At 45.2% G+C, this 14,225-nt stretch overlaps 1 protein-coding gene across 1 annotated transcript in view; it reads right to left on the bottom strand.

Annotated features, from left to right (window-relative positions):
* LOC103745175 (cytidine monophosphate-N-acetylneuraminic acid hydroxylase) overlaps positions 1-14,225 on the bottom strand; it is a 70,068-nt gene that overhangs the window by 32,384 nt on the left and 23,459 nt on the right. Inside the window, exons 7-10 of the mRNA XM_029570397.1 lie at positions 11,122-11,269; positions 10,705-10,786; positions 9,689-9,826; positions 6,813-6,948 (exon numbers count right to left, since the gene is read on the bottom strand). Of these exons, the coding sequence (XP_029426257.1) occupies positions 6,813-6,948; positions 9,689-9,826; positions 10,705-10,786; positions 11,122-11,269 (504 nt within the window). The remainder of the gene's footprint in view (positions 1-6,812; positions 6,949-9,688; positions 9,827-10,704; positions 10,787-11,121; positions 11,270-14,225) is intronic.

The raw sequence follows: 14,225 nt of genomic DNA, 5'->3' as shown, positions 1-14,225 counted from the left end.
TCACAATTACAGAATCCGTGTCATGTTAGGACTGATGTGCATCTTTCCCTGATGAGTAGTTTAGAATTTTATCTTGACCCTTTTGAATATTGCTCTGTGAAAGTCTGGGTCTTTTTTGTATCTTGTAGAGGTTTAAGCTCTTGTTTGTAAAAATATTTTATTTATTATTATTATTTTATGTGTTTGAGTGTATTGCCTGCATGTAAGTGCACCCATGTCATGCAATGCCACGGAGGTCAGAAGAGGGCGTTGTATACCATGGAACTAGAGTTACAGATGGTTGTGAGCTGCCATGTGGGTGCTGGGAATTGAACCTGGGTCCACTACAAGGACAGTGCTCTTAACTGCTGAACCATCTCTCCAGCCCCTAAGCTCTTGTTTTAACAAGCAGTCAACCCTTTCAGGCTCATGCTACAAGTTCATATCTACCCCTTTAGGGTGAATGTTTCTAGACCTTTCAAGCTCTGTTCTCTGTGTGTCACTGAATAACCAGGGTGGGGCTGAGCAGTGTCCTCTCCTCCACTTCCACCTCAGGGCCTTGGCCTCCTGTTCACAGACACATCCCTACGCAAATACCACCTGGGAGTGAACCCAGAGTTTACCAGGATCTTCTGGCTCCTTTCTTACAAATCCTCCCTGTAGTCTTGTGAATACTTTGTGCCTCCCAAGTGTCCTGCCCTTTATCTTCCACTGAAAAGCCAGGGCTTTGGCTTCCCTGCCTGACTGAGCACTTTCTGAGAATGGCATCCACTTCTGGAGCCAAGTGGTTAGAGGTTAGAGAAAGAAAAACAGCCACAGAGCCAGGCACAGTGGCCTGTGCCTGTGGTCGGAGCACTTGGGAAGCAGAGATAAGAACCACTGGAAGTTCAAGGCTAGCCTGAGACACTGTATGAGAGACGCTGTCTCAAAAAAAGCAAATGGGGTAGGAGGAGGAGGAAGAGGGGAAGGGGGAGAGGGTCCTTTATTGTGCACTCTGTCTCTTGGACAGCCTAATTTGATTCATGAACGAGAGAGTAGACAACATACAAGATTATATGAAGAGGTCAACTAAGATTAGGACTGTGGATCATGAGATTTAGCCTTGTGGAATCACTCAGTGACTTTAGTGAACACAGTTTCAGCAATGTAGTGGGAAGTAGAAGTCAGAGTGGAGATCACAGACAACCCCAACTCTGAAGATGAAAGGAGGGAGAGAGACAGAGAGACAGAGACAGAGACTCTGACCCAGAGAGGGGCTCTCCCTCTGGGATTTCAGGTGGCCTTGGGTCCACTGCCTGTGTTGCTGCCAGCGGAGCCCAGGGACTGCTTTGGGACTAGGAAGGGAAAAGAGGGAAAGAACTTTAACAAAAACAAATCCCTCAAGATTTTCCTACTTTTTCTGATTCACAGCCCCTCCCCCATTCTCGGCCAGTGTCCAGTGCCAGTTTCAGACTGTCTTTGAGTAGAAAATAAGAGATACATTTTTTTTCACTATTTTAGTTTTTAATGGAAGCACTGAGTTGATGTGGTGGCACGTGGCTGCAATCCTGGCATTTGGGAATTGAATCCAGGAGGACCATCAGGTCCAGGCCAGCCTGCACTTCATGGCAAAACCCTCTCTCGAAATAATCAAATAAATATCTTTTAAAAGCCAAAACATGGAGGATTACTGCTGGTTCACTGTCACTGTCTCCTCCCTGGTCTGCAGTGCATTCTGCCCAGTGTGTGCCACTGGCTGGAGCTGGAGCAACTGGGCAAGCTCACTTTGCCTGTACAGACACTGGTGGTGTGTTTCCCTTCTTAGAATGGATGGGTGACCTTTGGAAATACAGTTAGTACGTTCCACTTTACTTAACTGTCTCTATACAAAGCATCAGACTATTTGTCTACAATCCCAGGAAGAGCTGAAAGAGTCAAAGCCATTTCATTAATCTTAGACTTATTTTTCAGAAAATTTGCTTTCAAATATTTTCCCCTGAACTTCTAGGTGAAGAGTCAAGAGAGGAAAGAGAGAAGAGAGGAAAAAATATCCTGGGAACTTTCCATAGTTCCATCATTATATTTGGGTTGTTCGTTTGAGACATGGTCTCACTGTACTGCACTGGCTGACCTGGAACCCCTGTGCAGACCAGGCTGGCCTGGAACTCCCCGTGCAGACCAGGCTGACTTGGAACTCCCCGTGCAGACCAGGCTGGCCTCAAACTCACTGAGCGCCTTCTGCTTCTGAAGCTCTGTACCACCATGCCCTGCATTCCCAACTTTATGTGACCTACCTTATACTTATTAGTCAGACCTCTTAAAATAACTTTTTAAGCTGGGCATGTGGTGCCAGTCTGTAATCCCAACACTGGAGAGTTTGAGGCTAGCCTGGGCTACATAAGACGATCCTGTCTCAAACAAAACAACAAATACCCCATTTAAAGTCATCCATTTTATGTTCAATTTACAGATATTTGGGGTTCAGATTGGTATCAGCCGTGGATTCCACTGTCAGAAAGTACTAGAGCATATGCCCAAACCTTTAACAACCTAAAATCTGAACTCCAGGCTCTCCCATTGATGCCACACTGTAGACTTATACTCTCTCTCTCTCTCTCTCTCTCTCTCTCTCTCTCTCTCACACACACACACACACACACACACACACACACACACACACACACATGCGGCAAAAAGCCCAGTGTATGTGTTTCTGGTTTGCCACAGAAAAACAAAACCAAACAAAGTCCGACTGGAAAAGACCGTGTACCTCAGACCTTCTGTGGCATGGCGGCTATGAACACTCTTCCTTTTTCTCCACCTGTTTTTCCATTGCCTTAGGGATGGGATTAATATGTAGCTGGCTAGATGTGCCAGCTGTTAAAATATTGACAGCATTCTGTACCCCGAGGTTGACGACCCACTTTGCCACCCTAGCACCTGACTCTTCCCTGGACCTCCCAGAGCTCCTCAGAATCCAGTTGGAGGATTAGAGTTTGGGAAACAGAGACCAGCAGCATATCCTGTCAGCCCAGTGCTCAGTCTGCACTGATGGGGAAGTGACTGGATCCCACCTCTGCCCCAGGAGGCTGCTGTGTTCTATCTGGTGTTTCTCCCCCAGGTACTGAGGATCACATTGTTTTCTGGCTTATTGCCCTGTAGTTCCACACAGAGGTAGAGTATGGGGAGCTGCTGAATGACTCCCACCTCCTTTTCCTTCTCTTTTATTACTGCTGTTTTGAGACAGGGTCTCGTGCATAGCTCAGACTGACCTGGAACTGGTGATCCTCCTACCTCAGCTTTCTAAGTACTCGCATTACAGGTGTAGGTGGCCAAGTCTGGAGCCTAATGTCCTTAGGAAACTAGGGAGACCTAGAAAAGTTTCTCAGGACCGCAGACTCGCTCAACCCCTGTATCCTCTGCCACTGTCACCTGACACAACCCTTCCTGGTCCCCAAAGTCCATCACCTACTGTCTACCTCTATTGCCCCCGTCCTCGCTGCTCCAGTTTTAATCCCTCAAGGTTACCTGTGCTCGATTAGAAGTTGACAGATGGCATCTGCTGTACCCAAGGCTCTTAAATTTAATTCTGTCAAGATGACTGTTCCTTAGGGGGAAATTACTTTTGGCTTTTTTTTAAGCCATGGTATGAGGCTTCTATAAGAACACAGTCCCTGAATGCAATCTGAGTTTATTCAGCAATTTCAAAAGATGTAAGGGCTCAACATCAAAGGAGGAATTTACCCAGGGAAAGGGTATATCTGAATTGTTTAAAGTTTAAAACATGACAGATATGCCAGGTATGGTTTGGTGGCGCATGTTTGGAATCCCAGCACTAAAGGAAGCAGAGGCAGGAGGATTGCCACAAGTTTGAGGCTAGCCTGATGTCCACAGTGAGTTGTAGGCCACCTATGGGCTACACAGCAAAACCCTGTCTAGATCTTGGTTACACAGAATACAATTAAGGATACTCGAAAACAAAAGGTCTATAATCCATGAACAAGGTCCACGGTCAGGGATATAGACTGTAAGTAGCAATCCTTCCCTAGAGAGCTGCTCGAAGACTTAGCCATGGTACATGTACTTACCGGTGTGTGTCTGCCATAACCGTCTGTTACAACAGTGAAGAGTGACGGCTGACAGAAGCTCTCTGCCTGAGGTCACTCTGCCTGGCCCATAGCTCACTGGGCTATCCCATATTCTGCTGTAGGAGCGCTAGTGAATTACTGGACCATGAAACTATGATGTCAGAGTTCAGAAGGACGAAACGAAGGCACTAAAGTACGAGGAAAAGGTAAATTATGTTCTAAGGTGAGAACACAAGTCTGCTAAAATCAGGTTTTTTCCGTGTCTATAGAGTGTGTGTACGGGAGCCAGGGGTCAGCCCTGGGTGTCTTTCTCAACTCTTCTTGTCTTTTGAGACAAGGTCTCTCACTGCGCCTGGAGCTCCTGGACTGGGCAACACTGGCTGGACATCAAGCCTCAGGGATCCTCTTGTCTCTGCTCCTCAAGGGCTGGAATTACGGGTGTGCTGCCACATCTGGCTTGTCGTGTGGGTACTGGGGACCTAATTTAGGGTCCCCCCTCGCCTGCCCCCCCACGCTCGCCTGCCCCAGCGCCCCACGCTCCCTGGCCCCCACGCTCCCCCGGCCCCCCACGCTCCCCACACACTCGCCTGGCAAGTGCACCATCAACTGTTCCATCTTCCCGGCCACTCTGTCAGTTTTTAAAATTTAAAATACTAGTGGACTTGTACATTTTCTTTTTCACAGTTCACAGATTTTCCCTGCTTTAGAATGCATCAATCCAGATACTAAATTCATCAGAAATACTTGATCTGTATCTAGGTTTCCTAAAACTTGTGGTTCAAAATTAAATTCATATGCTCAAGTTGAGACACACTTAAAAGTTTTCTAATAACATAATCAAGTACCGACAATTTATCTTTGTGTAATATCCAAATAAGTATCAGCAAAGCTGGTTCATTTATTCAGAAAGATTGATTTGATTTTGAAGCAGAAGCACATGGCTTTCAAAGCCACATCAATCTTAGAATAAGTTACCAGAATGCTGACTTCAAAGCAGCGTTGTATGTATAACTAAGTAACTAAATCATCGATGCTAATGGAGCATGCCTCAATTTTAAGTTGCAATACTGTTGAGTTAAAATCAACCTTAATCCCAACACTCAGGAGGCAGAGGCAGGCAGATCTCTGTGAGTTCAAGGCCAGCCTGGTCTACATAGTGACTCCAGGACAGCTGGGGCTACAGAGAGACCCTGTCTCAAAAAGAGGAAAAAAAAAAAAAACAAAAAAACCCTCAATCTTGGACCAGAAAGATGGCTTGGACCATAACGGCACCTGCCAATCCCGACGACCCAAATTCAATCCCCCAGAATCCAAAGGGTGGAAAGAGAGAATCAGCTCTTATAAGTTGTCCTCTGACCACCATTCGTGGTGCTGCAGCACATATGAACCCCCTCCACAAACAAATGTCATTGATTGACGTCATGAAAAGTTTTGATTTTAACATAAATACTTGATACAGGTTGAATTATGTTCCCCTTAAAAAAGATGTCAGAGTCCTAAACTCTAGTACCACAGAATATGGTCTTTGGAGAGAATATCTCTGTAGAGGTAATCAGAGTAAAATAAGGTCATAAAGGGGTGTTAATCCATTATGACTCACTTTGCTATAAAACAGGGGCATGGAAGAACACACAGTGTGTGTATGAAGAGGGTACCAACAGCACCAGGTGGGGAGTGTCTAAGCAAACAGAGGCGGGAAGAAAAATTCCGAACAGATCCTTCTGAGCCACTCAACCTGAACTCTTGGCTTCTAGATCTGTGAGAAAACAATTTCTGTTGTTCTGAGTGCTGTCGAGATGGTGACATTGGGATTTTTTTTTTTTTTTGATAGTCCTAACAGGTTAGTAATATAATACACAGTCTTTTTCACTAGAGCTTCACACCGAGCTTTCTCATATGTGTTGTGACACCAATGATGGTGTTTTGTCTTGGGAAACTTGAGGCAGAGTGGATGGTCTGCATCTCCTGTGGCCTGATCAATAAGCCCTGACAGGGAGCCAAGATGGTCAGTTTCACTCTCTACACTGAGGTGCAGTGTGGTGTGGAGGAAGTCGGAACATTCGCTGCCCAGCTTCCTTGCACAGGCTGGCTTCACCTCTGAGTTTCACACCCTCCCTTTCTCCAGAAAAAGTGTGCCACCTTCCTACAGAGCCACAGGGGATATTGTTTAGATGATGCAGTTAAAAGTCCTAGTTCACTTCCTGGCATGTGCCCTCCTCCTGCAGGTGGGATCTCGGTCTTTCAGACAATGTCTATCTGCACTAACTCTGGTGGTCTTGATTCATGTTCTTTGTTGGCAATTGATTAAAAAGTTCTGGAATCTTGGGCTGGAGAGATAACTAAATCAGTAAAGTCCTTGTCTTGCAAACATGAGGGCCTGAGTTTGATCCTCAGAACCTATGTTTAAAGAAACAAGGTACAGTGATGTACACTTGTAATCACAGTGCTGGGGAGACAGACAGAGCCAGCCAGCTCTAGCCAGCCAGCCTAACTTACTTTGAAAACTCCAGGCCAGAGAGAACTTGTCTCACAAAAAGATGGACAGCACCCGAGGAACGGACACCCAAGGCTGTTCCCTGGCTTCCACATACACACACATACATGTAGATCTGCACACACACACAGGTACACACACGCACAGACACAGAAATGTTTTGAACTCTTACCCGTTTCTTTCTCACCTCCCGTTAGGCTCACCGCAAAGTCACTCGTTCTAACTTAGATTAACTTATATGTGAAGAAAGTGTATAAAACGTGGAGCCGTACTTGTCAGACGGGTGGGATTCCACAAAGTAGCCAGCAAAAGGGCAGTAGATCCGGGGCTGCAGGTCCTTCACCAGCTGAGCTTTGTAGTTCAGAAGTTTTCTCCTCTCCGACTTAATGAACTGGGCTTTCCATTCCTCTGAAAGGACAGAGTTGGGTTAGTGTCCTCCGTCGAGAAATCACTGAAGGCAAATGGTCTAGCTCTCAGCTCCGTGAACTGGGCCGTGGTTCCATGGAGGGCTGCATAACTCAGTGTGGAGAGCACAGAAAAGAAACCTGGGAGCAGTTTTCTGAATATCCAACAAACACTACTTCAAAATAAAACACAGAATGGCAGTGCTTGCCTGTGCTGCACCGTGTGACTTCACCGAAGCCTGGGCTCCAAACATACAGCATGGACTTCACACCGTGCACGACATCACACCACACAATGCCAGCTGACTGCCTGAAACACCCTGGCTCAGATTTGAGACTGCCGTGTGCTGCGAATCACGGGCTGTTACTGTAGAAGTTTTCCACTCTGACAGAGACATAATGGTTAATTATGGACAGCCAAGACTTTTCATACTTTCCTTCCATAGTCTCTCAGCATGTATCAAATTAGTATAGCTTTGGGCTATATTGTGCTACAATGCTTGATTTTAAAAAAAATAGTCTTTGAATGACTGACTTGAGTTTCATAAAAAAAATAGTTAATGAATTTTGACTTGGGATTAGGACAGAATTTCCAAGCACTCCTGAAATGACCCCAAACATAATTCTGTCAGGCTGTATTACATAAATATGTGAAGCAACATTCTCTGTATTGATGATCATAATATCAAAATATTAATCAACTTTGAACACTGTCAAAGATGCCCCACAGCCTATGGTATCAAATATTCAGCCCAGATTTGATTCTTTAAGTAAAACAAACAAGCACATCCATCTCATAGCACACAAAAGTGATTTTGTTTTTAATAAGTGATAAAACTGTATGTGTAATAAAGAGCCATTTTAAAATCAACCTATTTATGATTTAGCATCTGCAGATGTTTGTGTCCTGATTTTATATACTTTACACCCAGGGTTACATATGAATTTCTCTAGTGCAAAGAGCTCACAAGTGGAGAAAGTTTAAGAGTCTTGTTCTGATAGACTGGAACTTGCTCAGGAGGAAAATAAGAACTCAGAGAACAAAGGCAGAGAGAGAGAGAGCTGATCTCTGTCATTCAGAGACATCTCCTCAGCTTGACTTGGCAAATTTGAAGGCTACGTGATCACTCCTTGCTTGGTATGTTTCTGGAGACTGGCTGAGCAGGGATCAGCAGGCACAGGCTCGCTTTGTAGGCAAGCACATTCTAAGCACCATGTAACATCTACAAATATTAACCTTTTATTAGCACATCCATGATTAGTGCACTGCAAAAGTGAAATCCATTTCTTATAAACTGACAGCTCACTGAGAACTCAGCTGTGTTGTTAATCACACGTGGGAATGAAGTCCTGCCCCAGCACTCACTGGCTGTCCAGAACTGGGCAGATGGCCTCTCTTCCATTCGCTTCCTCCTCTGCAATGGAATCATGACAGGTCCCCACCGAGTTTTCTTTCTCTCCCTCCCAGTCTTTATTAACGTACTTTCTATGGGCCAAAGGGCACTGAAATGTATTGAACAGGTGGTGAATCTTAGGGACAAGAAATGGGACGTGTTCTCATGGAGCATCCTCCCCAGTGAGAGGAGTCAGTAATAAATCAGTAAATAGCATGGGGCAGAGTCCTTAAACGGCAGGGCAGGGCGTGTCTGGGCTGGAGAGGGGTGGGGTGGCCTGGAGCTCCGTCCTTAGATAGGGCTGTCTGGGAACAGATAGTGGTTGAGTTCAGACAGGAAAGCTGCTGTGTGGAGTTGCCTGGATTGGGGGTGGAGCAGGAGCGGAGCTGGCCTGAGGCAGGGCAAGGGCTGACTGGAAATGGAGGCAGGCAGGCCGCAGCACACAGGCTGAGGGAGATGGTGCTATTGCTATGAAAATCTAACCCAGGTAAGGACAAAAAGTAAATTAAAATGACCCATATTCCCCACACACTATTATTAACTTGTTTGGTACTTTAGACATTTTAAATGTGTGTGTATGCATTCCATTTACACACACACACAAGAACGGGATCAGGCTAGCCACCTTCAATAACTCCATCTTGCCTCCCCAGGCACCATGTTAACTCTTGGACAGAACCTCCCTCTTTCTCGTATGGCCACATGCCCTGGAAGGCGATGAGAAGTGAGGATCTAGGTGGGGCTGCCTTTACCCTTCGAGCTGGGCATCGGGCCACCTCATTGGATAAGGATCACTTACAGACACCATCGTTCACAAATTGTGGCTGCTAAGTCCCTGCAGTTCTGATGTGGAGGAAACCACAGTGAATGAACTGTCTCACGCACATACTCCCCTCACACCAACCCAAGCTGCACCCTTGGATCCAGGGCAGAAGGCTCCTGGGTGGGAGGCCCTCCTCCCTCTGCGCCACCCCCTGTGAGCACTCCACAGGACCAACAGAGGTGTCCATGCTGAGTCCCCCACACTGCATTCTGGGCCCAACAGCACTGAGGCGAGGATTACCCATTCCATCCTGTCCCTGTCCTGCCCCATGTTCCACAGAGAGTGCCAGGACTCTGCTCAGCTTTTCCCGGTGTTTTCCCCTTACCCAGATGCTCCCGCCTCCCCTGCTTCCTTCACATCCCACCATCACATTCCGAGCTGGAAACCTTGGTTTGCAACATCAGTGGTTGACACATCAGGTTCCCCTAGAAGACTGCACTCTTCTTGTGAGCAGGAGCCATGTGTCAATTATCTTTATTTATTCTCACAGCATCCATCAACTGTACCACTTGGATATAAATTATTACCGGTAAATTTTCCACCACTGAAAGTCATTGGAAAGCCTGACGCTCCTCCAGCAAAATCACTCATCATTAGAGCAGCTTTCTCAGGCAGCCTCCCCCCGTTGGGTCTGGTGCAGTCCACTGTGTTCATTATCTTATGACCTGTGGAGAAACATGGGGGCTCGGGTTTAATGATGCCCAAGCCCACAAGGTTTTCCAGTGCAGTCCACATAGTCTGATTTATTTGATTATAGGATTGGTTATGTCCAGGGAAAAACAAAGAGAAGACATTTCTAAACTTGAGGTATCTGACAGCATATTCTGAATTTTCAAGTGAATAAGTCTGTCCCTTCTGATTGGATGGATTCTGGTATCTTACGAAGATCACTAGTCTGATTTCACTGTGGGTCACAGATACAGTGTTTGCCCCCAACCAACTCCAGATGTTGAACTCAAAGGTCAAGTCAGCACAGATCCCAGTGTCTTTGGCAAATTCTATGCCCAGTTTATATTGAAATGGCTACTGGAGCAGTAGGCCAGGCCTCATGCCTGGTGATGGGTTTTTTGTTTGTTTGTTTCATTTTGTTTTGATTTTGAGACAAGGCCTTACAGAGCCCAGGCTAGCCTTGACTTTACTACATATCAGATGATAACCTTAAACTCTTGATCCCCTTGCCTCTACCTCCTGAGTGCTGGGATTATAGATGTATACCACCACACCCAGCAACCAGAGGAAAGGTATTCATGACATTTACTCGATAATAAATATGAAGATACTATGGAGGAAAGTGCTCTAGGTAAAATAGTGGTTCCCTTATGCCGAAAGCTTGCCTGTCATTATAGACAAATTGCTGGTAATTTGTTGTCTGAAAAAGTATCTAAAAGTTTGCTCATTTTCCTAAGGGCATAAGACCCTGTGTTCTCCAGAAATTGCGACAGAAGGGGATGAAGAGGATGAACATAGGGTTCCCGCCGGCTCTCATCACCCCTCCTATCCTGGTACCCTGCATTTCCCAGAGCTGATGAGGACAGGAAGGCACCTTTGTACTCCACGATGATGCACGTGTCCATTTCCGGGTGAACGCCATCCATCAGGATCATGAATCGAAGGTTCTTGTCGACCTGCAATCCAATGATAAAACCAACAGCTTTGAGGGTCAGTTTGGCTTTAATTCAATATTTGAGAAGGTTTTCATTTCTAGAAAGACTGGCCAATCAGAACTGAAATTTGAAAAAAAGAAAAAATCCTTTACTTAGAATTGAATTTATTAACCTTTTTGTAAGGTTACACTACAGCTAAATAGAAAGACAACCATCTTTTAGCAAGGGCAGTTATGTCCAACACTGCTACTTAAATAAAGGTAGTGTTTACTAAGTATCCTGTGCAGGCAGCATGACAATTCCCCTCTGATCTTCAGGTTCATTATTTGAACGTCAATAACGGCAAATTCTCTAACCTGTTGCCACACCCCAAATGGCACCACATTGATGTTAGTTAACTGGACACCACTCTGATCCAGGTTCCAGAACACAGGTCTCTCTGTGTCGCCGACATAAATGGGGATGTCTGTTCTCCTCTCTGAAAGCTTCTTGAGAGTAGGGTAACTAGACGAGGGAAAGGGGAAAAAGAAACTGGTCAAGCAAGAGACAGTTCAGTCCTAAGCCAACTGTAAAGGACAGAGTTGAAAACCAGGCTTTCACCAGGTCTAGAGAAGAATTCCTACCCCTGGAGACTACAGAGCCCCAGGAGACACCTCTTATTGCTGGAACGCACCACAAACCAGAGTGTACCTCAGCCAGGTGTGAAAGTTCTATGCTCCACACCAATGCTGTTTTGAGTCACAGAGAGAGAGTCACAGAGGTAGTTGTATGAGGAACCCATCATCAACACAATCTTTCCAAGTAGCAACTCCAAGTAAGAGTGAGGACCCAGGGACAGGGAGCTATAGGACAAGAGGAGCCTGTGGGTCACCATGTTTTCCAAAGCCACACTGACATCCGTTGTCCTTACAGAGGACCCAAGTTACCAGCAGGACCAGACAGTGATGTTTGGTGGAAAGGGAAAAGCATTCAACTTCTATCATTTCGACTGAGTGTATAGTCAGTCATCCAGATGTTTTCTGGAACTTATATAAAGCTGACTTTCATTTCTTTATTGAGCACTCATGATATGAGGGGATTTTTTTTTTATAGTGCTTGGGATATGCTAGAAAGCTCAGTAGTGAATAAGCAGGTTAGTATCCTGTAGCCCAGGTCGGTCAGGAACTCACAACCATCCTCCCACCTCTACCTCTTGAGTGCTGGGATTACAGGCATGAGTCACCCCGCCCAGCTCTTCATCGATTCTTATTAAAACACTCAGAGGATTCTGTTTTCATAGATGAGAAAATAGGAAATCGCTACCCAAATTTGGGCTTTCTGACTCCAAACCTACTGCTGTTTCCATTAGTTTCCAACTTTAACAAATTTATTCCCTTGTTTAGGAGTCAGACTAGCACCCAGGCTTGGTAATGCATGCCTGTAGTCTGAGTGTGGATGGAAAAAGAGAGTCAGACACGCGCACAGAATAGAATGTCACCAGAGAGAAACATGGAGTCAGAAGAGAACTAGGAATAAACCCTTCATGCCAGAATCGACTAACTCTACTGATATTTCTACCCCAACCCTGATAGGAGCCATCCAAAAGCAGAACCCAGTGTGTGTGTGTGTGTGTGTGTGTGTGTGTGTGTGTTGGGGCGGGGGGCAAACACGCAGGACCTGGGGTGGAGGGGAGCCTGCTTAACTAAATAGAGCCCAATGTGTGTAGGGGCAAGGCAGGGGGTCTTCTCTCTCCAAAACAAATTTTAAAAATTTCAGTGTTTTTTAAAGGCGCCTCTAGTCTCCCAGTTCAGTGACCAAATCTTCTGTCATAAAGATAATTAGCATAAATTACTCAAAAAGGGGTATTAGCTACACTGTGGTTTTCTAACTGCTGATAATTCTCAGCAGTATTGGCTAATATCTCCCTCTTAATACTATATTTACATTATGCAATCACATTTCCTTGGACACACACTATTCAGTAAATCACATAGATTTCGCCCCCATTTTTTAAACTTATTTTGATTTTATGTGTATGAGTGTATCACCCGCATGTATATAAGTGAGGGCACTGAACTTCCTTGGAACTGGAGTTACATACGGTTTGTTAGCTGCCATGTGGGTCCTCTGCAAGAGCAGCCAGTGCTCTTAAGCACTGAGCCATCCCGCCACCCCCCCCCCCCCGCTTCTTATAATTTAGGAAAATATTACTTGATAAGTAGAAGTCAGGTAGAAGGATTGGGGCAAATTACCTCAGTGGTTATTAGCTGACTAGGAAAGAGTTTATCAAGGAGATAGAGATAAAGGAATGACGTTTACAGTTTAACAGCTTTTCAGTGAGTAAACACACATCAAATGTCTCAGGATCCTGTCCTTGAACTCTGGGGTATTAGTGCACAACAACGCCTTCAAAACCCCTGGTACTGAGTCTAAACTGGGCTTTCAGACCAGTGGTTAGAGAATAACTCGAGTAAATGACATGAAATGGCCTAGTCGGCTCATTCACATGATGACTACCACATAATAAGCTGTACTAAATGACCACCACCCATTATATGCAGGGTTCCCAGAAGCCTCAAATACAAGTTTACAAGTTTAGTTCCAGGAACTTCTCAGAGATAGAGGTTTTACAACAGACAGGAAGACTTGTTTGCAATCCACAGTCCCATAAGTTAATAGAGCTAGTTAAGAAGTGTGTTCCAAGTAATTCTTTACTACTTCAGTTAATTAAAACTTTAAATTGCTTCCTTTAAACAACAATACAGCAAAAGTCAAGGACTGGGCCAACCAACCAGCAACATGTCATCCTTAACATCCTGGGATATGACTGTCTTAGAATGTCCACCATGCAAACATTTTCATGCAGCATCACAGAGAAAAGAGTTCAAGTGCCTTACAGCACTGTGGGTGTTGCTGTGTGGTGACCTGGAAAAGGGATTAAAAACTTCCAAACCACTTAGAAACACGACCTGTAACTCAGCTCGGGGAATGGGATTATGAGCCTCCAATATTAACTCAGTTCAAAGGTAAGTGTGATTAAGAAGAAAGTGTGGTTTCCGCAGTGAAAGCTCTGCTTTCCTCCTCCTCTTTGGTTGTCGGGATCAGGGAACTGTCCTTTAGATGACCAGCGTCACATTGCTCTAGTATTGACTGAGTTGATTAGTAAATTGAGAACAGCATGAGGTGTTAGGAAGCAGGACTTGGTGTGGACATAGTGATCCGAGTGTGTGGGAGGCTGAGGCAGGAAGAGTGTGGGTTCCAGACCACCTGGGGTACATAGCAAGACCCTGTCTCAACAAACAACAAAGCCCAGGGTTTGGCAAACCAGTGCGTGAGCTAGACCTGAGCCTTTCCTGCTTCTCTACAGCCTTATAAGGACAATAATGTTTTATGATACCTGGGAATTAGACCCAGTGCATTCTATCCAATAAAAGCTATATGAGGATAATGAGGATAATAGGCCTCACTTTCATTTAATGCT

This window comes from Nannospalax galili, unplaced genomic scaffold (assembly GCF_000622305.1).
Source record: "Nannospalax galili isolate Female #2095 unplaced genomic scaffold, S.galili_v1.0 scaffold503, whole genome shotgun sequence".
NCBI lineage: Eukaryota > Metazoa > Chordata > Mammalia > Rodentia > Spalacidae > Nannospalax > Nannospalax galili.
The sequence above is the reverse complement of the archived record's forward strand: the minus strand, read 5'-3'. Positions and strand labels throughout refer to the sequence as shown.